The sequence below is a fragment of the Hippocampus bargibanti genome, linkage group LG09, assembly GCF_051943395.1.
Source record: "Hippocampus bargibanti isolate YZ-2025 linkage group LG09, ASM5194339v1, whole genome shotgun sequence".
NCBI lineage: Eukaryota > Metazoa > Chordata > Actinopteri > Syngnathiformes > Syngnathidae > Hippocampus > Hippocampus bargibanti.
In genome coordinates, this window is record NC_142742.1 from 126,805 (window position 1) to 150,645 (window position 23,841).

At 45.9% G+C, this 23,841-nt stretch overlaps 1 protein-coding gene across 5 annotated transcripts in view; it reads left to right on the plus strand.

The window, feature by feature from the left end:
* Window positions 1-23,591, plus strand: part of slc4a11 (solute carrier family 4 member 11) — a 33,096-nt gene extending 9,505 nt beyond the window's left edge. For 2 of the 5 annotated variants that reach the window (XM_089003730.1, XM_089003729.1), the window contains exons 2-21: window positions 407-457; window positions 558-674; window positions 4,766-4,809; window positions 6,392-6,620; window positions 8,405-8,437; window positions 10,289-10,370; window positions 10,470-10,593; window positions 12,155-12,364; window positions 12,662-12,746; window positions 13,205-13,330; window positions 13,413-13,526; window positions 14,788-14,920; window positions 15,102-15,175; window positions 15,516-15,744; window positions 15,824-15,930; window positions 17,468-17,633; window positions 17,952-18,125; window positions 19,013-19,208; window positions 19,945-20,114; window positions 21,781-23,591. In XM_089003730.1, coding sequence (XP_088859856.1) covers window positions 407-457; window positions 558-674; window positions 4,766-4,809; window positions 6,392-6,620; window positions 8,405-8,437; window positions 10,289-10,370; window positions 10,470-10,593; window positions 12,155-12,364; window positions 12,662-12,746; window positions 13,205-13,330; window positions 13,413-13,526; window positions 14,788-14,920; window positions 15,102-15,175; window positions 15,516-15,744; window positions 15,824-15,930; window positions 17,468-17,633; window positions 17,952-18,125; window positions 19,013-19,208; window positions 19,945-20,114; window positions 21,781-21,847 — 2,531 coding nt within the window. In that variant the 3' untranslated portion in view covers window positions 21,848-23,591. The remainder of the gene's footprint in view (window positions 1-406; window positions 458-557; window positions 675-4,765; window positions 4,810-6,391; window positions 6,621-8,404; window positions 8,438-10,288; window positions 10,371-10,469; window positions 10,594-12,154; window positions 12,365-12,661; window positions 12,747-13,204; window positions 13,331-13,412; window positions 13,527-14,787; window positions 14,921-15,101; window positions 15,176-15,515; window positions 15,745-15,823; window positions 15,931-17,467; window positions 17,634-17,951; window positions 18,126-19,012; window positions 19,209-19,944; window positions 20,115-21,780) is intronic. The other 3 variants (XM_089003731.1, XM_089003734.1, XM_089003733.1) reach the window with 2 other exon arrangements.
* The last annotated feature ends 250 nt before the right edge of the window (window positions 23,592-23,841 follow it).

The following is a 23,841-nucleotide window of genomic DNA, read 5'->3' on the forward strand; positions in this document are numbered from 1 at the left end:
GTGTTCCTGTTTGAGGTTTTTTCATTGCTTGAAAATGAGCATCTGGTTGTTTGACGTTGAATCATTTCCCGTCGACTCTGTCACGAGGTTGCCTGCTGCTGTTGTGGACATTCAGATCGGGTCGTTTAGCTTGAGTGAAAATGCACAACCGGTTGTTTTGCTAGCACAACCGGTCCAACTTCAGATCATTGGTCGTCTTTTGTCAGCCTTGCTAAGAATAGCCATTAGATGATGTCAACTATGTGTAAAACACCTTTACCTGAATCCTAGCGACTGTCCTTTCGCCAGCTAAGCTAATGGCCATTTAATTTTGATATTAGCGCCATTAGGGCCCAATTGCTGTCCGCTAATATCGTTGCCCGTAGCACCCTGCCGGTCACATGACTGTTGTTCTTTCTTCTGGCAGAGGTGCCTCCCTGCGGCATGTCCAAGAATGGATACTTCTTTCAGGAAATGGGTGAGTTTGGACCAGAACGTCTCAAAACACAACAGAAGCGAATGTAACCGTGTTTCCCGCCGGTGCTAAAAATGCTAACGGTACTTCTTGGTGTCCTCAGAGCAGAGGGAGGGGGAACCGGATGGAGAGCAGGAGGGCCCAGAAGAGATCCAGGACTCGCCCGTCGCCTCTGCGGATGACGTCCATCTTTACGACAACCAAGTCACCCCTGGATCAGGTCGGTTTGCCCTTTTAAAGATGCTAACAAAAGAACTATGCTAGAACTGTAAATACTAGACGGAGTATGCTTAATTTGACGAACATACGCCATATTGTAAGGTTCCTCCACAGGGCATGAGAGGTTGTACACCCGGTCTGACTGGCGCACATGCTAATATGCGAACGCAAACAACAAGGCTAATACATAGACGCTAACCCGCACGAAAACTCCAATTTCGAGAGTGATGCTTCAGTGCTAAGGTACGACAAAGTCATCTAGAAACAGGGAGCATCTTTTAGAAGGCTAACGCGCCTGGCAATCGTAACCCCATTAGCGATGCGAACACCCTCTGAGTTGCAAACGTACTTAGCGTGATCCAGGGAGACGCTTTTGTTGTCTAATCCTGACGCGTTGGAGCCAAATTGGGAGCGTTTGGCCAAGGCGAAAAGCTTTTAAGTTGTTCCGACTCCTTGGTGTCGTCTTCTGATTCATGCTTGTAAAATTAGCGTGACTATTTTTAAACGCGTTGCGTTACCGAACAATGATGCGTGTGTCCGCTGTGTGTACACGGGTCAGCATCTAAATAAAGTGTGTGTTTGTTCGCAAATTGGCCGCAACGAAATTCACGTCACGAAATTCAAACCGGACACGAGCGTGAACAGACGCAATGTCAATAGCTTAGTGTCATCCTCATAACCCCCCCAAAAATCATCTTTCGACATCCTATGGTGTTACAAGATGGCAGGTGTTGATGTCTCCTAGGCTGCACACCATTTGGACCTGGGAAGCCCCCACCCCCCCAAAATAATAATAATAATAATAAATAAATAACCCTTCCCCACCACCTCCCGTCCTCCTGGGTCAACCGTCACCACGACAACAGTGGCAGGTGCACCGTGATAGCGACAGATGCCCACGAGCTTCAAAAGTGACGATACGCCGTCAGATAAAATTAGGGGGGAATGGCAGCGAACGCCGATAGATGCCGAAAAGCTAATCCGAATCAAACCCGTGAGCCGATTTTTTTGTGTAAGGCCAATCCTGTCTGAATTCGTGATCGGCACATTTTTGGGTGATCAAAGGTTGACCTACAAAGTTGGATCGTTGGATGGCGGACTGGAACGGATTAATGGCATTTTCATTCATTTTCATTGGAAAACATGTTTTGTGATGAGTACTGTGACCTGCTGATTTTTTTCTAGCTTTGCGCTGCAGTCCCCCCCCCACACCCATTATTTATATTTTAATTTTAATGTATTTTTTTACATTTTTAATCTATTTATTGTCGACCATTTCGGCACCGTTGCACGTTTTGTATCTGCCGGATGCTTAAATGCAGGCGAGCTAACGCTACGCTACGTCACACGTCCAAGATTGATGTCGACGTGAGGAAGTTCAACCTCATCACCGTCAAATCTTATTGACTCATCCTTTTTTTTTTTTTTGTCCGATAAGAGTGAGCCGTCCGTCACTTTGTGCTGCGTCGTGGAGCGCAGATTTATTGTTTACCCAAAAAGGTCGACGCGGGAATAAATCGCGCGCTTTTCTTCGCTCGTGGGACAAAGTCGACTTGTGTATTCCCGTTCGTCATTCAAAATGTCCGCCGGGATATGACGTGAATGCTTTTCGTCTCCAAATCAGGCGCCTTAGTGCATTTGTGTGTGTAGAGTTTGTGCCACGTGAGGAGTTTTAGCTAATTCTGGGACTAGTTGCTTCAAATATTCATCAATAGTTAGATTTCAGGTTATATCCAATGATACATTGAAAAAAATGCATTTTTTTGGACCATATACAGGTAACATCCGATTTACGAACGGATTCCGTTCCGACAAAACGGTCGTATGTCGAAATCCATTCCAAATGGCCGACGTGACGTTTGCACCACAAGGTGGTATACGATGTCAATCTATTGTTTTTAAGCAACGTTCGGCAGCGGCAGCCACTGAAAATCACACAAGACCACGTCAATAGAAAGTTGGAAACTAAACATGCGTATGTGCATTATCGATCGATTGATTGATTGATTTTATATTTAGAGTTGACGTCGCAGGTGAAAGAAAACATTTATACGTCAAGAATACAGCATTATTATAGTATTAAGACAACATATACTGTAGGTACAAATACAAATTTAAGCACGTATAAAAAGTACAAAAAACTGTCTCTCCCTGCTAACGGCCAGAAGAGGTCGCCCGCCCGACACACACGCTCGGACTCAGGCGGACGCCGAAGGAAAAAAGCAGTGTACGGTACTACAGGAGATGTTGCCCAGACCAGTTAGATCTGCATTGAGTGTAGTCACGCAACGGATTGCTGTGCGAGTGTGTGACCTGCCGGCTGCCTGCGCCTTGCGGTGCCAGGCGTACAATAAAAAAAGGGTCTGGCGGTCACGGTGGTAAGTACGGGTGGTCGTAACTCGGATCTTGTTAGCGCGCCTTCCCGACAGCAATTAAAGCGTGCCGTCGGCCAGCGAGGCCACGTGCAGCCCCCCCCCCTTCGTCAGCGGAGAAGATGTCTTCCTTAAGCCCCCATTGATTCCCCCGACAGGCAATGGAGGAAAGCCCGCGCAGAAGCTAATCACATTGTCCCCTCGCGTTACATAACACCGGCCGCCATAAAAGCTTTAGCCGCAGTTTTTTTATTGGGGGAGGGGGGGGGGGGGTGTTCTTCTCCCACCACGGAATCGTACGCAGATTAACAGCGTGATCGCAGAAGCAGACTCGCGTCTTAACGATCACTCCTCGTCTTCCTTCTTATTGTTCGTTCGTCTTTGATTTTTATTTGGGGGGGTGATCTCCTCCTTGACTTGGCTTTCCCAAGCCCACCTCAATTGCTTGAATTGGCATCGTTAAGTGAGAAAAAAAATGTTTGAAGATTTCTAGACATTTCCTCAATATTTTTGTCGAGTCTAAAAATATGGTTTTGAAGTATTTGATTTTTTTCAACGAAAAAACAAATCTTCATTTTTGTATACAGTGATACCTCAGCCTACAAACTTAATCGCTTCCCAGAAAGTGTGTGTGAGGCCAAAAGTTCGTCTGCCAAACATTTATTTCCCATAGGAAGCTATTAAAAATGAGAATAATCAGTTCCCAGGTCCCTATAAAACATCATTTTTGATTAAATAAGCTTTAAAACTACACAAAATTGACCTTATTTTAGGTATAATAAATGTGCTATTGTATTGTAATGAAAGAAATCAACTGTACTGTCTAATCAAGTCCTTTTATTGACCTTTGCAATGGTCGTTGATGTAGTTGCCTCTTGATGATATCCGAGTGAAGTCGGCGTGCTTTCTGGGCAATAATACCCTCACTCACACTGTCCCCCACTGGTACTGGGACGCTAAGTCACACAAACAAACGCACACCTGGTTGGTGTTTTTCCATCATGTCCTTTTTCTGCTCGACCGTCATTTTCTTTTGTGACCTCTTTGGCTTCACACTAGCCTGCGGTGGGGTCCTTTTGGGTCCAGTCATAGCAAAAGTATTCCACTCGATAACAAACCACGTCTGTACTCAAAGGAAGGGGGTGACAAAAAGTAGTCCGCCAGCCACCGTGGTGCCGTTTGACCATGTGGTTCGGTGTTCATCTGCCGAAAATGGTTTGGTTTGTCCGCTGAAAACTAGTTAGTCAGCCAAGATTAAAGGTTGGCGAATTTAATGTTGGTGAGCTCGAGCGTTGGTAAGCTGAGGTATCACTGTAGTCGGTTTTACAAATCGGCAAAAACATCTCGATTCTCAAATGTTCCATTTAGCATTCCCGATAGTTTTACAAATCTCTCCGTGAAAACCATATTTGACAAGTAGAAATCTGCACAGACTCTCCATTTTAGTTTCTCAATGATCATTGGTCCTGATCGTATCAATGAATTTTGGTTGGCCCCTCCAGGAAAAGAATCCAAACTACTTTTAAAATGTATTATTAGTCTTAAAAAAGCTTTGACAAATATTTCCAAAAGTCTTTGTGTTGTTCACATACATTTTCTCCGAGATGTGAATGGGCCTAAATCCTCTGGACTTTTTCTTCTGATGCGGCGAGCAATCAATTCTTCTGATTGGCCTCCCTCCTCTCAAATGGTGTTTTTTGTTTGTTTTGCTTGCGTGCAGAGAGCGACGACTCCGGCTGCGTGCTGCTCAACACGTCCAGGAGGGTGAGTCTCAAATCACGCGGGAGGGAGCTTTTACCATTCACCGGCTAGCAAAGGGCTTAGCGACGTGCCGCTCCAGACGGAAACGGGCGGGTCGCTACGAACGCCGTCAACAGCCATTTTCGTTTAAAACAAAAAAACACACCGAAAATAAATAATCGTCAAATATAAATGAGTCAAGGCAGGAATGGCATCATCTGTTTTTGTAAAAAAAATAATAATAATAATAAGGATATTGAAAATCAAGAAAGTTAGGAATGGCATTTACATCCATTTTTGTAAAAAAATAATAATAATGAAATAAAATGAGTCAAGTCAGGAATGGCAACATCTATTTTTGTAAAAAAATATTGAAAATAAAAAACGAGTCAAGTCAGGAATGACACCAACAACTGTTTTTTGAAAAAAAAAATAAAAAAAAAATACAGAAATAAAATAAAAAACAATAATAAAATCAAAAAAAGTCAATTAATTTGAGTGAGCCTGCCATCTCTGATGCTCTTGTGTCGTCCATCTCGTTAGGTTAACTCGGCGCATCATTAGCGTAGCGTTGTGAGTATTTTATTTGTTTATTTATTGTCGTATTTTTACACACGCGCGTGTGCGAGGACTCGCTGTGAGCTTTCGCTTGATTTCCCTCCAGCACGATACAGCATTGTCATTCATTCTCATGCTAATAAGTAAGGGACGTCACGTCACGTCACGTCGCGTCGCGTCGCGTCCGTTTTCTGGGAATTCTGCCATTGAGGTCAAATGAGCATTCGTGATTTGTCTGCATATCCTGACCGCAGCGGCTCCTTGTCTTACGCACTCGCTCCGCTTTTGATCCAAACACGTTATTTCAACAAAAGGAGTGGAAAGAAAACACGCGCACTTGACGACAGCCCAAAATAGTCGCGCGGCAATGCCGCCGTGTGTCGCGTCGTCTTCCATCAAGACGTCCTTTCATGTTTTGCAAAGAGCGGCTGTGGGGGGGGGGGGGGGGGGAGATTTTGCTCCATTTCTCCATCAATACTCCGGGACGAGGAGCGATGATTGGGGCGAGCTGGGCGAGCTGGGCGAGCTGGGCTTTGGCGGGAGGCCTGCCTGCTTCAATGTCCATGCTCTTTAGTCAACACTAATCATCTGGCTGTCCACTCCAGCGTCTCTTGTAAGAATCTCAGGCCGTCTTTTCACTTTTGCCTGGCAAATTACTCGGTAAAGGGGTGGCATGAAAAGAAAACCTTAGAAGTGATATTTCTATGGGTGTGTGTATACTGTCTATCTATCTATCTATACACATACAGTATACACATATATATATATACAGTAAAGTCTCGTTATATGGATAGTACTGCTTATTCCGATACTATTTCTATGAACGCAAGGAGAAAATGTACATGCCGCAGGATCGGATATATCGATAGTCCGGTTATATCGATATTTTTTCCCACTCCCGAGAATATCGATATAACGAGACTTTACTGTATATCAACTAGTGTGTGTCTAAAATGAGACTGTGTAGCTAACAACGCTCACGTGATCAGTGATCGCTAACATGCTAGCAGTTGTTGAAAAAAAACCTCCCCCTCCGTGCGCGGCGCAGTACGTGAAGCTGATGAACTTTGAGGAGGAAATCCGAGCCCACCGAGACCTGGACGGCTTCCTGGCTCGGGCCAGCATCCTATTGGATGAGACGGCGGCGTCGCTGGACGACGTCCTCAAGAGAATGCTGAGACACGTCGGACAGGACGACAACGTCCCGGAGCCGGGGTGCAACTTTGAGGAGATCATGAGTTTGCTCTTCACCGACGCCGGCGCGCAGGAAGTCAACGGTGAGTACGCTCTCGCCGCTGCCGTCGCCCCAAACCATGCGAGGCCATCCGATGAGCGTCCCGCGGGGATCTTTGCCTTTTCACCTTCTTTTTAACGGGGCCTCGCTCGCATCTCAAACGCCGCCTGGTTGACAAGTGGCAGATTTGATCGTTGCCGATAATTGAACGGTGTCATCCATCCCCGGCGAAAGCCACTCAAACACGGCGGCCGCTCTGCCGCTCCTTCGTCTTCACGCGCACAAAAATTGCAGACTTTTCCTGCCACAGAAAAAGAAAAAGGATGTTGACATCAACTCGTGATAAGAACACATTTGAGTTCTGATGGGGTTTTTTGAGACACAAAGACGCAGTCATTCATTCTTCAGAACTTGCTGTACGTTCTTTGTGACATGGAGCAGTTCTAGATGAAAGAGGAGAGGATCAAAGCGTCCTTTTCAGCAGTGGATCAGGGACGTCACGGTGCAAAGTGCACGTCTACTGCAAGCTAAATCAACGCTATAAAATGGAAAAAAATATATATATATATATATTTTTTTTTTACACAAAGCGCCATCTGCTGGAGGGTGGGTGGCTATTTTTTCTTTGCCCGACTTTAGAATTGGGGAGGCGACGCATTGGAATAACCTTCTCATTAGCTACAAGTTGGCGAGGGGATACTTTTTAATTTGGCCCAAAAACAACGGCAACAACAACAATCGTGGCCGACGCAAGCCAGCCGGGAGCTAATCAGCAGCCGCGGCGCCGCAGATGTGATGTCACGCTTATGCAAGCAAACGTGCCACACGTTTGCATTCAGCCACCTTCCGGCTTTTTTGTTTTTGTTTTTGTTTTTGGGGGGGGGGGGGGTGTTTGTTTAATACGGCCAATTAGCATTGGAATTGCGGAGGGGGCGCTTGGATTTTGGTGTCCGAAATGTAGTCAAAAGCACAACATGATGAAAGTACATATTTTGACTTGCTCACCTCATCTGGACACCATTTTTGGATCTGTTTTTGCCACTTTTTCACTTTGCCACATTTTGGAAAGCAGAATTCAAATTGAATATGGACAATTATTATGGACAATTATTTTAGGCCACTTGTTGCTAGGAAAAATATTTGCAGTGTGAATAATTGTTCATATTTGTCCAAAAAAGTAATGAGAGTTGGTCATTTTTATTTTATGGTCGCTAAACAGAAATACTGGGGCACAATTTCATCTGTGCTGTATGTCATGCATATTAGCATATTTGACAATAAAGCTGACTTTGACTTTGACAATCACGTGTGTGCCACCCTAGTTGGTCGTTGAATGACCAACCCCACAGAAAAATAAAAACAAATGAGAAGAATCTTTGTTCCATGAAAGCTTTTCGGTCAGCGTTTGTACTATTAGCTATCTGGCTAACTAGCTATCTAACTAGCTATCTGGCTGGCCGGCTGTGACTGTACAGTGACCTTGAGGGTTTTGAAAGGCGCTTATAAACGACATGTATTATTATTATTATTATCTATTTATTAGCTATCTATTTATTAGCTATCTGTTAGCAAGCTAGCTAGCTAGCTAGCTTTTTCTCTATTTGAGTTATTCTAGGTTGAGTGAACGCTGGCGCGTGTGGCTGCCGCTGCTCACCCGCAAAAAAAAAAGTATCCTGTGACTGTAAAATGACCTTGAGAGTTTTGAAAGGGGCTTATAAATGAAATGGATGATGATGATGATTATTATTGTAACCACAAAAGAGCAAATGTTTGTTTTGTTTTATTTGACTTGTGTCTATCTTCCTTCCTCCTTTGCTTGGCACGCAGACATGTCTCACGGTTTTGTTTTCTTTGATGACGGTAAGCTAACGCGGTAGCAAAGACGGCCGCAAAATGTCGGCGGCTTCATTTCCTTGTCCGCATCGCCGTCTCCATCCATTGGCGCCACCATTCCACCCCCCGTCGCTCCTCGACCCCTGCCCGGTTAGCGGCTAATGTAGCCGTTAGCCAAAAAGCTTCTTAGGTTGTTGAACAGAAAACATTTGTGGAGGCGAAAATAAGTCGGATGTTTGTTTCTTTGCTTGGTTTCGCATGCCGCTTCCACTTCCTGTTTTTGGGGAAGATCATAAATCGCAGACAAAGGCGTCGTTATTGTCAGTTAGCATGTGCGCGCCGAGGTTATATAACTGCAATTTAACGTAGCGCATCAGCGCCACTCGACCTCGCCGCCATCCTACCGTCGCCTTACCGGAGGATGTGCCTTATTCTCATCGACCCCCCCCACCCCACACACCACACACTCCACATATACACACATTCTCATCGGCGTGGCGTGACATCATCGGCATGCTGCGTGCTGATTGGCTCGTGATCTATGCCTCCATATAGGATAAGTGTTTCATCTGCCACCTCGTCTCCCGTTTAATCACCTCCTTCACCGAGCCGTCCGTGAGGGAAACCCAATTATTCTTGTGTGCGAGCGTGTGTGTGTGTGCGTGTGTGTGTGTGTGTGTGTGTGTGTGTGTGTGTGTGTGTGTGTGTGTGTGTGTGTGTGTGTGTGTGTGTGTGTTGAAAAAGAGGGACAGACAGTTAATCTCTGAGGGGTGCATAAGATTGTGGGGTATTATTGAGGTCACCTCCAAAGATGCCCTCTCGCACCTCCAGACAATAGCAAGCATATTAGAAGGCGGGCGCCTTTTGGTTATTAGAAGGCCCCTTTGGGACATTCTCACCCGGGGAATGTGTCTTTTCTTCTCCACATGAGTTTCATTCAAATGGCGCTCTCAAAACAGCGTTAAAGGACAACCGACGTCTCCGGACAAGTTGTGTCCATAATTTGTCAAATGGCTTCAAAAGACTTCTACTGGGCGTATTTTAATAAGATTCCACCGCATATATCTCTATTTTACGTTTAAAGACTCGCGCCAAATATTCCGGAAGTCTTGTTTTTGAGTTGGTGACGAGTCCGTACGTGACGTCACTGAAGGAACGCCCCTGACCGAAAAAAAGGACACATTGTAGCAGTCCTTCCATCACCTGAATGCATTTGGCTGCGCTTGTTTGGTCTGAAAATGTCACGTTTCACCAAAAAGAGCCAGAAGAGGGCGACCAAGCTCCATATAAGGAATTTATCAGCCTCCCCGAATGTATCCAGGAATTGAAAATAGGACGCGGAGCGCCATTCCCAAATTTTTTGGAGGTTTTGGTTTTTCTTAGGTCATTAGAAATTCACGAAAATTAGATTCCATTAGATTAAATAGAGAAAATGAGATTACATTAGATGACATTGGTTTAAATCTGATTAGCTCATTCACTGCCATTATATAATTAGGCATTTGATCACATTAGATTAGATTAAAATAGATGAAATTAAATGAGTTAAAATTTGATTAACTCATTCACCGCCATTATATAATAAGAAAGCCGATAAAATTCGATGAGATGAGATGAAAGGGTTTAAAATGAGGGTTTTGGGATCATTGCTGATCAGTTTTGCAGCCGAATGAAGGGATGGACACGAGGGCCGCCATTCAAAATGGAGCTTCTCAACGTGGATATGAGTTTGAAAAGGAAGAGAAGGTTCCAAATTGGAGTTGCAATCTGAGGCGGGCGTTTGTTTGAAAGTGTGGCGCGTGCGTCTGACCTTGACGTTGACCTTGGCTTCCTTTTGCGTGCGCTTGCCTGTTTGTGACCTTTTCTTTCCCCCGGTAGTTCACCTTCTGTCCGAGACCATCCAGGGCGTGACGGCCACCGACACGGGAGTTCATTACCAGCAGTCGTGGCTCTGCATTCTGTGAGTCGGCAAGCGCCCAACGCCAACGCCAAAAACACACCCCCCCCCCACGCTTGACCCTCGATGCAAATTGTGACCTTGTTCTGGACGCGTGCGCAGGTGCAACCTGAAGAACCTCCAGCGCCGCCACGTGTGCATCTCGCGGCTGGAGAGGCCTCAGAACTGGGGGGAGAACTGCTGCGAGGTCCGTTACGTCATCCTGATCCTGGCGCCGCTCAAGATGGTAAGCAAGCGCCAACTTGACATCAGATTTCACCTTTCACCTTTCACCTTTCACCTTTCACCTTTCACCTTGCTGCTGAGTTCTCATCTCATATTGTTGACTTTGAATCAAAACGCAACTGATGGAAATGCATCAGAAATCTATCCTAAATAGCTGAAGTAAATCCAAACACTCATGATAGGTGTCAATCATACCACTATTAAAAAGAAAAATGTACAAGAATGTGGAATTTAATGTAGTTTTTTAGACACACACAGACGTAGACTGCAAATCAGAATCAGAATCATCTTTATTGCCAAGTATGTAGAACACACAAGGAATTTGTTTCCGGTAGAACAAGCTGCACTAGTATCGTCGTCAAAAAAACTGCTCAGTGGCACTATACACTTCCATTTTGGGGATAATCAGTGCCTTGCCCTCAGGTGGCTGATTCTGTTTTTTCCTCTTTGTCTCAGCTGGATTCTGACATTTTTTTTCTTCTTCTTGTTTGCCTCTTTTCTCATCTTTTGCCACCAAAACGACATTTTTTTACTCCCTTGAGGAATGAGCATAGAAGGAATGAACTTGAGTGATTGTACAAAAAAAAACAAAAAACTTCACTATTCTTGAGTCATTGACTCGAGTAAAAGTGGAAAAAATACAGTGATACAAACTTAATTGGTTCCCAGAAAGTATGTGTAAGGTGAAAAGTGTGTCTTCCAAATATTCATTTCCCGTAGGAAACCATTAAAATGAGAATAATCCATTCACAGGTGCCCATAAAACATCATTTTCTCCTAAATGAGCCTTCCAACTACACAAAATAGACCTCATTTTATATATAATAAATGTGCTATTGTATTGTAATGAAAGAAATCAACTGTACTATATAATAAAGTTGTTTTATTGACCTTTGTGATGGTCATTGATGTAGTTGCCTCTTGATGATATCCGAGTGAAGTTGCAGTGCTTTTTGGGCGCTAATACCCTCACTCACACTGTCCCCTGCTGGCTGTTTTTTGTTAATCCAAATCAACAGAAGTTTTCGAACCTCTTCTATTGCCCGCTGCTTACCGTTGCTTAGACAACACGGAAACGCCCTCAGCCACACGTGGCAATGGTTGACTTTACTGAGCGTACTGGTTGTGGGCCGCTAAGTCACATAAATGCACACCTCGTTTGTGTTTCTCGATGATCTCCTTCTGCTCATTTTCTTTGGTGTCCTCTTCGGCATAACACTAGCCTGCGATGGGGTGTTTTTCGGTCTCAAAAAAGCAAAAGTCCCACACTCCATAACAACCCACATCCGCACTCAGAGAAGGGTGCGGAAAAGTAGTCCGCAAGCCACGGTGGCGCTGTTTGGTGTTTTGGTCCGCCGGCCATTGCGGCGCTTGGCGTGTTTGCCGAAAACGAGTTGGTGTGCCAAGATTCTATCGCGGCCAATTTAACGTTCGGTAAGGCAAAAGGTTTGTTGGCTAAAGCCTTCCTAAGCCGAGGTATCACCGTACCGAAAAGTATTATTTGGACGGGGTGCGTTCGGGCGTCCTTGCCGCCCGTTCACGGCCGGCGCTCTTCCCGGCAGAAAAGCACCAAGACGGCCATGGAATTGGGCAGGACGTTCGCCACGCTCTTCTCGGACATCTCCTTCCGCCAGAAGCTCCTGGAGACCAAAACGCAGGAGGAGTTCAAGGAGGCTCTTGTGTTCCAGCGCCACCGGCTGACGGCGGCCGACCGGCGGCCCGGCGCCGCGGGCAAGGAGGAGAGCGACCCCCGCAGGCACAAGCCCCTCAAGGTCAGCCCGCCTCATTGTCTTCTTCGCGTCCGTTTGCACCCCTCGGCCCCAACGTCACGACCGCACCTCTGCCTGGCACGGTCGGTCGGCGCGGCCCTTTTCACCCGTGACATTTGGCAAAGTTTTGAAGGTGCGCAGGATGCGACCTTCGCGCGACCAAAAAGAAATCCATACAAATCCTCAACCGGCATCCGTGCCTCGCTTGCGAGTCGCCGTGTCGACGGCGCCGCGCCGCTCGGGTCGAAAATGACTTTGTTTGCAACAAGCCCCGCCCCCCTCCCCTTCCTGTGTTGGTAGTGCACGGACTTCTTCCTCGCCGGCCGTGGGATTTACGAGGACCTTTGTCGCCGCCTTCCTCTCTACGCCTCCGACTTCACAGATGGTACGATCGCCCGCCACCGCCGCCTGTTTCGCGTGTGCTCGACTGGCGACGTGTTAGCCTGATGCTAATAGTCAAGGCGACGGTACCGCCTGGAGCGCGGTCGACGAGAGGGAAGCCCGCCGCCTTTGTCGCTATTTGTTAGCCGCAAATCACGTATCCGAAATTGACTCTCGCTCAAATGGCTAGCCTACCTCCTGCTCGCCAGCAGCAATAGTTCGCCAAATCATCCGCCCGGATGCGATGCTGACCCGCGTGGCTATCCTGTTTCTTACGCCGTTAGCTAGATCAATGTATCCTCCTTGGATCATCCGTCGCCATCGCTACAGATGAATCAAGCTAGCTAACGAGCTAAAATCTTCAAACGTGTTTTTCAACAATTGTGACTGCGGGAAATTTGATCCAAACGTAATTAGCCCGTTAGCCACATTAGCATGTGATTTTTGCGCGCCTCCCTCCAGGCATCGTGGGTAACAACAAGACCCTGTTGAAGTACGTGACCACGGCCATCTTCCTGTACATCGCCATCTTGCTGCCCGCCATTGCGCTGGGCTCGCTCAACGACGAGAGCACGCGCGGCGAGATCGGTACCCGCCATTTCTTACCTAGCGTCATTACATATTTTGCCACCTTGTAAAATTCCATCTGTGACCTCGGCGCGTTTTGCAGACGTGAGGAAGACCATCATCGGGCAGTCCATCGGCGGCGTCATCTACTCGCTGTTTGCCGGTTCGCCTCTGGTCATCCCGCTGACCACCGCCCCCCTCGCCATCTTTATAAGTGGTACGTACGGACGGACGGACGGACGGACGCGTGTCCGGCCAGAGCAACTCAAATATCATACCTCAGCTTACGAACCGCTTTAGCTCACCAACTTTTCCCCTTACGAACATTAAATTTGCCAGAATATCATCTTGGTATACCGACTAGTTTTCCACGGACGAACCAAACCGCGCCGCGCCACGGTGGCTGGCGGACTAGTTTTCGGCGGATGAACACCAAACCACACGGTCGAGCAGCACCGCTGTGGCTGGCGGGCAGATGTGGTTTGTTATCAAGTGGAGTACTTTTGCTATCATGGGAGCGAAAAAGACCCCGCCACGGGCCAGTGTTAAGCCGAAGAGGACTCAAACGAGAATGACGGTCGAGGAGAAGAAGGAGATCATTGAAAAACACCAACGAGGTGTGCGTTTGTGTGACTTAGCATCCCAGTACGCTAAGTCGACCATTGCTACGTGTGGTTAAGGGTGTTTCTGTGTTGTCTAAGCAACGGTCTCAGGCAATAGAAGAGGTGGAAAAACGTCTTGATTTGGATGAACAAAAATCAGCTAGCAGGGGACAGTGTGAGTGAGGGTATTAGCGCCCAGAAAGCACTCGGACATCATCAAGAGGCAACTACATCAATGACCATCACAAAGGTCAATAAATCCACTTGATGATATAGTACAGTTTATTTATTTCATTAGAATACAATAGCACATTTATTAGACATACGATAAGGTCTATTTTGTGTAGTTTGAAGGCTTATTTAGTAGAAATTTGTTTTATGGGGACCTGGAATTGATTATTGATTATTCTCATTTTTAATGGTTTCTTACGGGAAATAAATGTTTGGCAGACGCACACTTTCTGGAAAGCGATGAAGTTTGTAAGCTGAGCGAGCTATCACTGCCCTTCATTTCTCCATTTTTTAAATTTCCCAACCACAAACATGAACGCCGTTGTACTTTGATGATGATGATGATGATTGGCCAAGTCCATTTATGTGACACAGTTGCTTGCTGGGGCTGCCAAAATGGCCGCCAAGATGGCCACCGGCGGCGGAGACTTTCCCTTCAATTGAAAGCATCTTGGCGACAGCCGACTACAGTAAACCCCCCACGGGGAAAGTGCTATTTGAGTTAGCGTCCCGCGCGGCCGCGAGCCGACGCGTGTGCTTGCGGCGCCAACTGTCCGCGCGATTCAATGAATGGAGTCTTTCCCAAAGCGCCGCCTGCCTAGTCGGGCCTGATAACCGGAAGGATGGCAATGTACTTGTCGGCAGTAATCCGCGGTATCTGTGATGACTACCAGCTGGACTTCCCGGCCTTCTACGCCTGCATCGGCTTGTGGAACTGCCTCTTCCTCATCCTGGGGGGCGTCTTCAATCTCAGCCTGCTCATGAAACTCTTCAAAAGGTGGGCGCAAAAACAAAATCCGTGCAGGGATGCGTTGCTTTGACCATTTTCTGCCGCAACTTTCTTTTGTTCCATTTACCTTGTTTTGTCATTTCTCTCAACAATGTATTATTATTATTATTGTTGTTGTTCTTGTTATGATGATGATTGGATGGATGGCTGTCGTTTGTTGTTTTGTCAGGTCGACAGAAGAAGTGATCGCTCTGTTCATCTCCATTGCCTTTGCGGTGGACGCCGTCAAAGGAACAGTGAAAAGTGAGTGAAAAGCGAAACGGCCAATAAATTGCAGGCTTGGAATTGAACCCCGCAGCGCTTTTGGGTGACTGGAAAGGCCTGACGCACTTCTCTTCAATTCAATTGGTGGACTGGCAAGGAAAATGTTCCGCTACCCGTCACAGCGCCTGATATCGAACCGCGGCCATTTTGAATTCCTGAAACGGCTCGCTCGCTCGCTCGCTAGTCCCGTTAGCCTCGAATGAGCGTCCCACGCCGCCGATGCCGTTTGTCACATTTTGTCCCGACGTAGCGCCATCCGTTTTTTTGCAATGCGAGAGAGCCCGCCGACGCTGAAGCCTCCGTCCCGCCGTCCTTCCAGTCTTTCAAAGGTACTACCGGCCGCCGGCGCCGGGCAACGCCAGCGCGGGCCAAGTGTGGCCCCGCCCCGCCGCGCCGGGCCTCAACGGGAGCCAGGTGGGCGTGGCCTCGGTGCTGCAGGCCCTGCCCGACTCGCTGACGGAGTGCACGCGCGAGCGGCCCGTCCTCTGCCTGCTGCTCATGATGGGAACGCTGTGGATGGGCTACACGCTCTACCAGTTCAAGAGGAGGTACGCCGGGCGCCCCCCGACCCCGCCGCCGCAGCCCTTTCTTCACGTGCGTGCGCCTCCGTGTGTGTCGCCGCGCCAGTCCGTTCCTGCACGCCAAAGTGAGGGAGGTGCTGTCCGACTGCGCGCTGCCCATCTCGGTTCTTCTCTTCTCCTTCATCGGATCGTACCTGTTCAGCGACATCCAACGTCAGTCACACTTTTTGCGAACCAGGAAGTATTACTCGGGGAGACCATTGCTAGCTTGTTTTTTTTCAGTCATGACATCTACTCTTAGATAGATGTTAGTTTTTCTCCAAAGAAAAGTTCAAAAATGACCATTTGGCCTTTCAGCTGACACATTTTTATTATTATTAAAAAAAATCATAATAATACATATATATTGATTTTCAGATTAGCTTTTTTGTACAAAGAAATAATAACGTAACGACATTTGGCCGAGTTCAAATGTTTCATTTCAATTTTGTGAAATCTTGTGAAATGATTCAATTCATGAAGAAATGACATTTTCTCTTTTTTATTACGATTGTGACACAATTAGATTTTTAATCCTGGAAACGAAATATTGGTGGAAAAAAAACACATTTGTTTAAAGAATGACATTCCAGGAGAATGTTTATTTTGATGACAATTTATTCTTTCTTAAAGAATGTCTGTAGAAAATGCGCTGCTTATTTTTGCGAGGTAAAAGTTCACTGTTGCTTATTGGTTGGATTTGCCTTTATTAGTCTCACAGTGGAGAAATTTACATTTCACAGCAGCAAAGTGATGCTTTAAAGGAATGAAAGTAGAAAAACAAAATTTTTATTGCGCACACACACACGCAGACGAGCGAGCCATTGATTGGCCGCTTTCACACATTCAGCTGCGCACGACAAACGTTTAGCGGCAAACAAAAGTGCAGGCGGCGCGCCAAGTGCGACTTTGACGTCGATATCCGCGCCGCGCCTTATTATTTATCTTTGTTTTTCTCATGTTTATTTCATGGACGCCGAGCGCGAGCGTCTGCCGCCGCGCGTCCCTCGGGAAACACCTCAAGGCCTCGCTGTCCTACAAACGCACACTTACACTCCACTTTGGGGAAGAAAAATAACACGTGCATATACGTTGGGAAAAAAAAATAGAAATAGAAATATATCTATATATTTTAATTGGCCCACCTCGAGGTCTTTTGTTAAAAACGATAAAAGTCTTTTTGGCGCCGCGTATCAAATAAAATGTCATGATTGGACAATTGCAGCTTTTATTCCCCTGAAGTAAACACCATTTCAACCCAAAATAATGAACTAAATAATTAAAACCGTCATAAACATAATTACCACGAATGTAAAAAAAATGTTACCATGTAAATGAAAAAAAACATTGATTTTTTTTTTTTACCCAAAAATTTAAACTATGTTTCTTTGAGGGCATAAAAAAAATACATAAAAATCTTTTTTAAATAAAATACCCCCAAAAATATTTTGAAATCCTAAGTGTATAATGTATTTTAATGAAGAAGTTAACAATTTTGCGGGACAATGACTGTGATTTGGATGGGCAAAACCTACCTCAATGGGAAGACAAATGGAGAATTGATGCTTCAAACAAAACTCCCAAAATATGATGATGATATTTGTCTCTATTTTTTAACATGTTGTAAAGATTTTTGAAATGTCCAAAAATGTGCTTGATTTCATGTTTAATGAGTTGTTGTTGTTGTTGTTGTTGTTGTGGGTGTGAACAGTTCCGGTGTTTAAAGTCCACGACAAGCCGGCGTTCAGCGTGGCGCCGTTGGAGCGCCTGACGGCCTTGAACGTGCTGAGCGCCATGGGCCCGGGCTTCCTGCTGGCTCTCCTCATCTTCATCGACCAGAACATTGTGGTGTCGCTCACCAACGCGCCCGAGAACAGGTGAGAGGCGCCTGCTTCTTAGCTTCCTGCCGGCCGTCCCGGGGTCGCAAAAGGGCAAAAGGGTCCGGCAGCTCAGGTCAGCTCAGCTCAGGTCAGGTCAGAAAGAACGGACGGACGGACGGATGGATGGGCCGCTGCGCTTTTGGTCAGGAAGAAAGCTTTTCTGATTGTGATTCCCACGAGCTTTTCAGGCCACGCCGCTCAACGCACTGGATTTTTAGCATCGCGGCTAGCAAAGCAAAAAGTTGTCTTTTCCCGCGCACGGCATGCGAGCGAGCGAGTGAGCGAGCGCCTTTGTTGTTGTTGTTGTTGTTGAAGGCTGCTGAAGGGCACGGCGTACCACTGGGACCTGATGCTGTCAGGCCTGATCAACATCCTCATGTCGCTTCTGGGGCTGCCCTGGATGCACGCCGCCTTCCCGCATTCCACGCTGCACGTGCGCCAGCTGGCCTTCGTGGAGCAGCGCGTGGAGGGGGGGCACCTCTACGAGACGTGAGTGCAACGGCGCTCGGCCATCCCATCAAAGTCGCAAATGCCACTCTTTCTCTTTTCAAGGTCAACGTGACGCCATTGTTTGTTTATTTACTTATTTATCATTATGCCACCATTTATTTCATTATTATTCCGTCATTTATTTATTTGTTTGCTTATGAAATTATGATCAGTGTACCGCCATTTCTTTCTTTCTTATCTCCAATTCGATGTTGTGTTTTGTTAATGTATGCAATCTTTTTCTTTTTTAGGATTTTTTTCCCCCATATTTTTAAAAATATGGAGTATTTGACCTGAATTGACTGAAAAAAATGTGCAATATTTCAAGGTTGTGTTTTAGAATGTATGCTATACTTTTTCTTTTTTATTATATTTTTTTTAAATATGAAGTATTTGATCTGAATTGACAAAAACAAAAAAGCGCAATTATTCTAGGTGATGTTTCATTCATCTATGCTATTTGTGTTAGTTTTTTCAGTATATATTTTTTTTTATAAAAAAAATATTGAGTAATTGATCTGAATTAACAAAGACAAAAAAACTGCGCTGTAATTCAAGGTAGTGTTGTAATTGTTTCTTTTTTTATGATAATTTTTCCATATTTAGTATTTTTTTCTGAATTGATTAAGACTCAAAAAATGTTTTTTCAATAATCCAATGTGGTGTTTCATTAAAAGCTGCTATTTTTAATGATAATTTTACCAATGTTACTTTAAAATATGGAGTCATTGATGTGAATTAATGAAGAGGAAAAAAACTGCGCCGTCATTGACGATAGTGCTTCCTTAATCTTTTGATGCTGATGTATTTATTTATTGGTTGAAAGGCGTCCCCAAAAAGCCAAGCAAGCGTAAACGGCGGCGTAAACGGCGTTTGTTTGCGTTCAGGATCGTGCAGGTGAAGGAGACGCGCGTGACGTCGCTGGCCGCCAACGTTTTGATCGGGGCGTCGCTCTTCCTGCTGCCGCTGCCGCTGCAGTGGATCCCCAAGCCGGTCCTTTACGGCCTCTTCCTCTACATGGCGCTCACCTCCGTCGACGGCAACCAGATGTGCGACCGCGTGGCGCTGCTGCTCAAGGAGCAGGTGAGCGCCCCGCCGCCCCGCTCAAGGCGGTATCGCGCCTTCTTTCCGCTTTCCGCCGCCGCCATTCGTCCAGCCTCCCAGTCAAGAACATTTGTCAGACGCCGCGCGGCGACTTTTACGGGCGCGCGCTATTCTTTCTCGCAAAGCTGCCGTTGAGCCTCTCAAACAAGAGCATTTACAGGTTGCCTTTACCCTCCGCAATCGGCGTCGGACCTTTTCACGCAGTCCGCCAACATTGCACAATTATTTAGCTGCGTGAAAGGGACCTTTTTTCCCTCCATGTTTTTTTGGGGGGGTAGGCATTCGTCTCTCCCCTCTGATGAAGCTCCTTGAGACTTTCAAGCAGGTTGCCTTTTACCGCCCTCTTCTGTCGGACCCTTTCACACCGTTTGCCGACTTTTGTAGAAGAGCTTTGGATGGCCAGTAGGAAAGAGGACTTGACTGACATCTGACACTTGACATCTGACATCTGACACCTGACATGTATGGGCTTGACGCTGCTGCCTTCCTTCCGCATGGCCGAAGCCACGAGATTTGCGTGCTGCCTTCCGCGGTCGCTTTTGCGAACAGCGAGAAAATTAATGGCGGCGTGTCAAAAGTCGGCGTCCTAAACTTTGTTTCCTGGACTTTTGCGACAGCTGGAGGAAGACAAGCGCGGGGAATTGACTTTTCCGGTTGGTTCCTGACGCTCTTGTTTTTCTTTTTTTCTCCCCCCCCCGACCCCTTTTTACCGCAGACATCTTACCCGCCCACCCACTACATCCGCAAAGTGCCCCAGAGGAAGATCCACTACTTCACCTTCCTGCAGATGATGCAGCTGCTGGTGCTGTGCACGTTTGGCATGTACCCGGTCCCCTACATGAAGATGATCTTCCCCATGGTCATGATCCTGCTCATCCCCATCAGGTAAAGACAACATTTGCAAAACAAGTACGCGTTGACAAAGAAAAATCATTCATTCTCAAATGTATTCAGGAATTGGAAATTGGACGCGCAGCGCCATTCCTGAATTTGTTCACGGATTTTTTTTTAATGCTTGGGTGCCAATAAAGCGCCGGTCAGACCTCTGGCGGCATTTTTCCCTTCCACGAGGCGGCAACGTTTGCCTTTTGTCCATGTTAACTATATCAATCAAGATGTATTAGATTGTATTTTGTAAATCCGCCCCCATTTCAAGCTCATATAACTCCAGATCCGTATAATTTAGGAATTAACTCTTCAAATTGCTTACAAATTGTGCAAAGGAGGTGCAGCTAATTTTAGAAACTAATTTGTTGCATGTTAGCGGAAAAAAATGTTTTTAAAGAAATAAGCATTTGATGTGACATAAAACGGGACCCCTGCCCCGAATTTGTTTGGGTTTTGTTTTTTCTTGTTTGGGCGCCGATAAAGCGCTTGACAGACCTCTGGCAATCTTTTCCCCCTTCCATTTTCCTTTTGTCCATGTTAGCGCTTTGTTGCAGCTTCAGCTGTTGTTAAAGCGCTATATATGTAAATGAATATTGTATTGAATTTTGGACATCCGCCCCCATTTCAAGCTCATATAACTCCAGACCCATATCATTTAGGAATTAACTCTTTTTTTCCGGGTGAAAGAAGAGAGTCTAAGGTTTGGCACACTGCATAGAACGTTGATGAAAGTCCAGATTGTGTGGGTCCTGCAATTTGAGTGAGAATGACAAAAAACCCTGGCACTGGGGTGGACACATTTTGGCACATTGTCTGGCAGTGAAGGAGTTAAAAACGGCCACAGACATGACTGACAAGTAATCATAAATACATCCTAATTGATATTGCGCTTTCACAACAGCCGCAACTGGAACAAAGCGCTTCACCAAGCAAAAGAATCAACACAGACCAAAACTTGTATTTTTTGGGTAATGTTTTCAAAAGAAACTTCACGCCACCTTTTCCAAAGATACAGTAAAGTCTCGTTATATCGATATCAGATATAACGAGACTTTATTGAATGTCCATTTTGGCACCTGAAAAGTGACAAAAGGAAAAGTTTGCTTGTGGAGTTTCTGGCAAAGTCGGTCGGAGGCCATTTTGTTGCGGCTCCTCCTCACCACATGAAAGGCGAGCAGATGTTTGCTGTGCATTATATATGATCATCCATACGTACGTTCGCTGGCTCGCCGTGCGCACAAGAAGAGCTTCTCTCTCTCCGGTGGCCTGCCTTTCAATTAGGCAGGAACATTTTTGCACTTCAAAGTTTGAACAATTACAAAAAAATACTTTGCAAATAGCAATAAAAAATTTTTTTAGTACCAAAAACTTGCAACTAAACAAAATACGTACTTTCAAAGTAGAAATACGTCATTAAAAAAATACAATACAATAATTTCAAACTAAATAAAAACACCTTTTTTAACAGTTACAAAAAACAAAGTCCAAATCCGACATTTCATGAGGAATTTTCGCGCTTCATTAAAATGAGTCAAAACAACAATGGTAAAAAATTGAGCAACCATTTTTCTTGGCGTACCTCATGGCAATGTATGTAGCCCTGTTATCTTTTGGTATGGCTTGCGTCACATCCTTCCTTCTTTCTTTGTGTGTGCGTGTACAGGAACAAGGTGCTTCCTCACATCATTGAGGCCAAATACTTGGACATTATGGATGCTCAACATATGTAGCTGCGGAGGGCGGAAAAACGGCGCCAGATGCAACCCAAATCCTTGATTCTCTTTTTTTTTGTGCTTTTGTTTTATTTTGAAAGTCCAATCTGTGCGACGGCGACCGTTGCCAAAGTGGCAAGGGACGTTCCAACAGGGCGGCAAAGTCACCGCCCGAGGAGCAATTCCACAACTTGGCGCCGCTGTCGTCTTTGTGTTTTCCTTCGGTACTCGAACTACTCACTGATGCCGCGTAAGGGGGTCAACGGCGCACCCCCCCTTTTTCACCTGCGTGTTTTTTTCCACCGCGCCGGTGGCGTTTGGTCCACGTGGCGTGTAACTTACACTGTGTTGATGAGTAGTTGAAGACGAGCGTGGCGGTTTTCTTTTTTTCCTCTTTCAGGCCTTCCCATGCACGGAGGAGGCGGGGCTTGTCTTAGCCCCGCCCATACTTCGAATAGTCCCGAATAGTACAAAGACGGTCCCGCCGTCCTCAAAAGCTGCAGGTAAAAACGGTTAACACTGCTCGTGACATGAAAACTTAGCATATGTTTTTACCATCCATTTTGTCAACCGCTTCATCCTCGGGCGGCTCACGCGTCTGCGAGTGATGGGCCTTATTTTAGCCATCCTGGAACAAATTTATTTCGTTGACTAAAAATATATTTCATTAATAAGCGCCTTTCAAAACTCTCAAGTTTACAATCACGGGATAAGTTTTTCTGTGGGTGAGCAGCGGCAGCCACAGGCGCCAGCGTTCACTCCGCCCGGAAGTAACTCAAATAGATAGAAAGCTAGCTAGCTAGCTAATAATAATAATACATAGTATTTATACGCACCTTTCAAAACACTCAAGGACATAATTAATAGATAGATAGCAAATAAATAGCTACCTCGGTACAGTGTAGGTCGCTGGATAGCTTTCTAGATTGAAATGGTAGAAAATGTCTCCCTGGCCCCCCTTTAACCGCAATCCCGAGCCCTCCCGTCTAGTCTCCAGGTCGCACGTGAGGTCCAAGCTATGTAAGTTGATGTCATGAGGGCTTTGTTCACCAAAAAGTGCTTCCAATAGCTCTTGTTATTGACCACATTTCAGGATTGGACCGATTTTAAAAAGCGTCGTGGAAGTTGACGCCTTTGATTGGCTTTTGCGGAGCGAATAATTCCAGGCGGGGGGCCAGGTTTGGCCCTCGCGCCTAGAGTTTGCAGGAACGTGGCCGTTGAGGCCTGGATTTTACCACCCTAACTTCTCCGATCCTGAACCGCCAGGCTAACCGCCCCCTCCTGGTTCTGTTGCCCCCACTCACCAAAATCTCAGCTCATCCATACCTCGTATTGACAACCCCAATTGTACTCCTCGCCGTCCCTGAACCAAACTCCATCCTGGCGAATGGAAAGCAAAACAAGTCCAGATGGTAATATTAAGTCATTGTCAGATGATTTAAAATGGCGGCACAAACCGAAACGACCGCGGTCAAGATCTTCTTGCGTATTTATTTCTCTTCAAATTCCTTTCTAAGAACTGCCGGCCGACATTTGCGCGCTTTGCGTGACTTTTTCATTTCTTGTTGTTGGCAGTGTTTGTCCGCCGCTTTTGGTTTCATACCTTTACATGGAGGAAAATTTAGGCGCCGACTCGAGTTCACTTTCAACTTTTTGGAAAGTGACATTCCAAAGCGTTCACCTCACGTGATAGCTCCAATTTCGGATTAGACATGTTATTTGCTAGATTTAGTAGCAGATTTGTAGATGCACTTTCATTTTTCCTACAACCTTCGACAAAATTCTCGGTCCTTGAATGCAACACGTGACAATTCAGCAATACTGTGTATAAAAAAAAAAACATTAAAAAAAGCTCAGCGAGCTCTATTTTTGAAGACAAAGAAGAAAAAAAATCTCCCCTTGTGCACTGGGGGCGAAGACGTAAACCGACGGCGGCGAGACATTTGCGCCATCCTCTGAAAGCTCTGAAAGAGGAAAACCACGAGTCACGTGCTCGTACAAACTTTTCATCA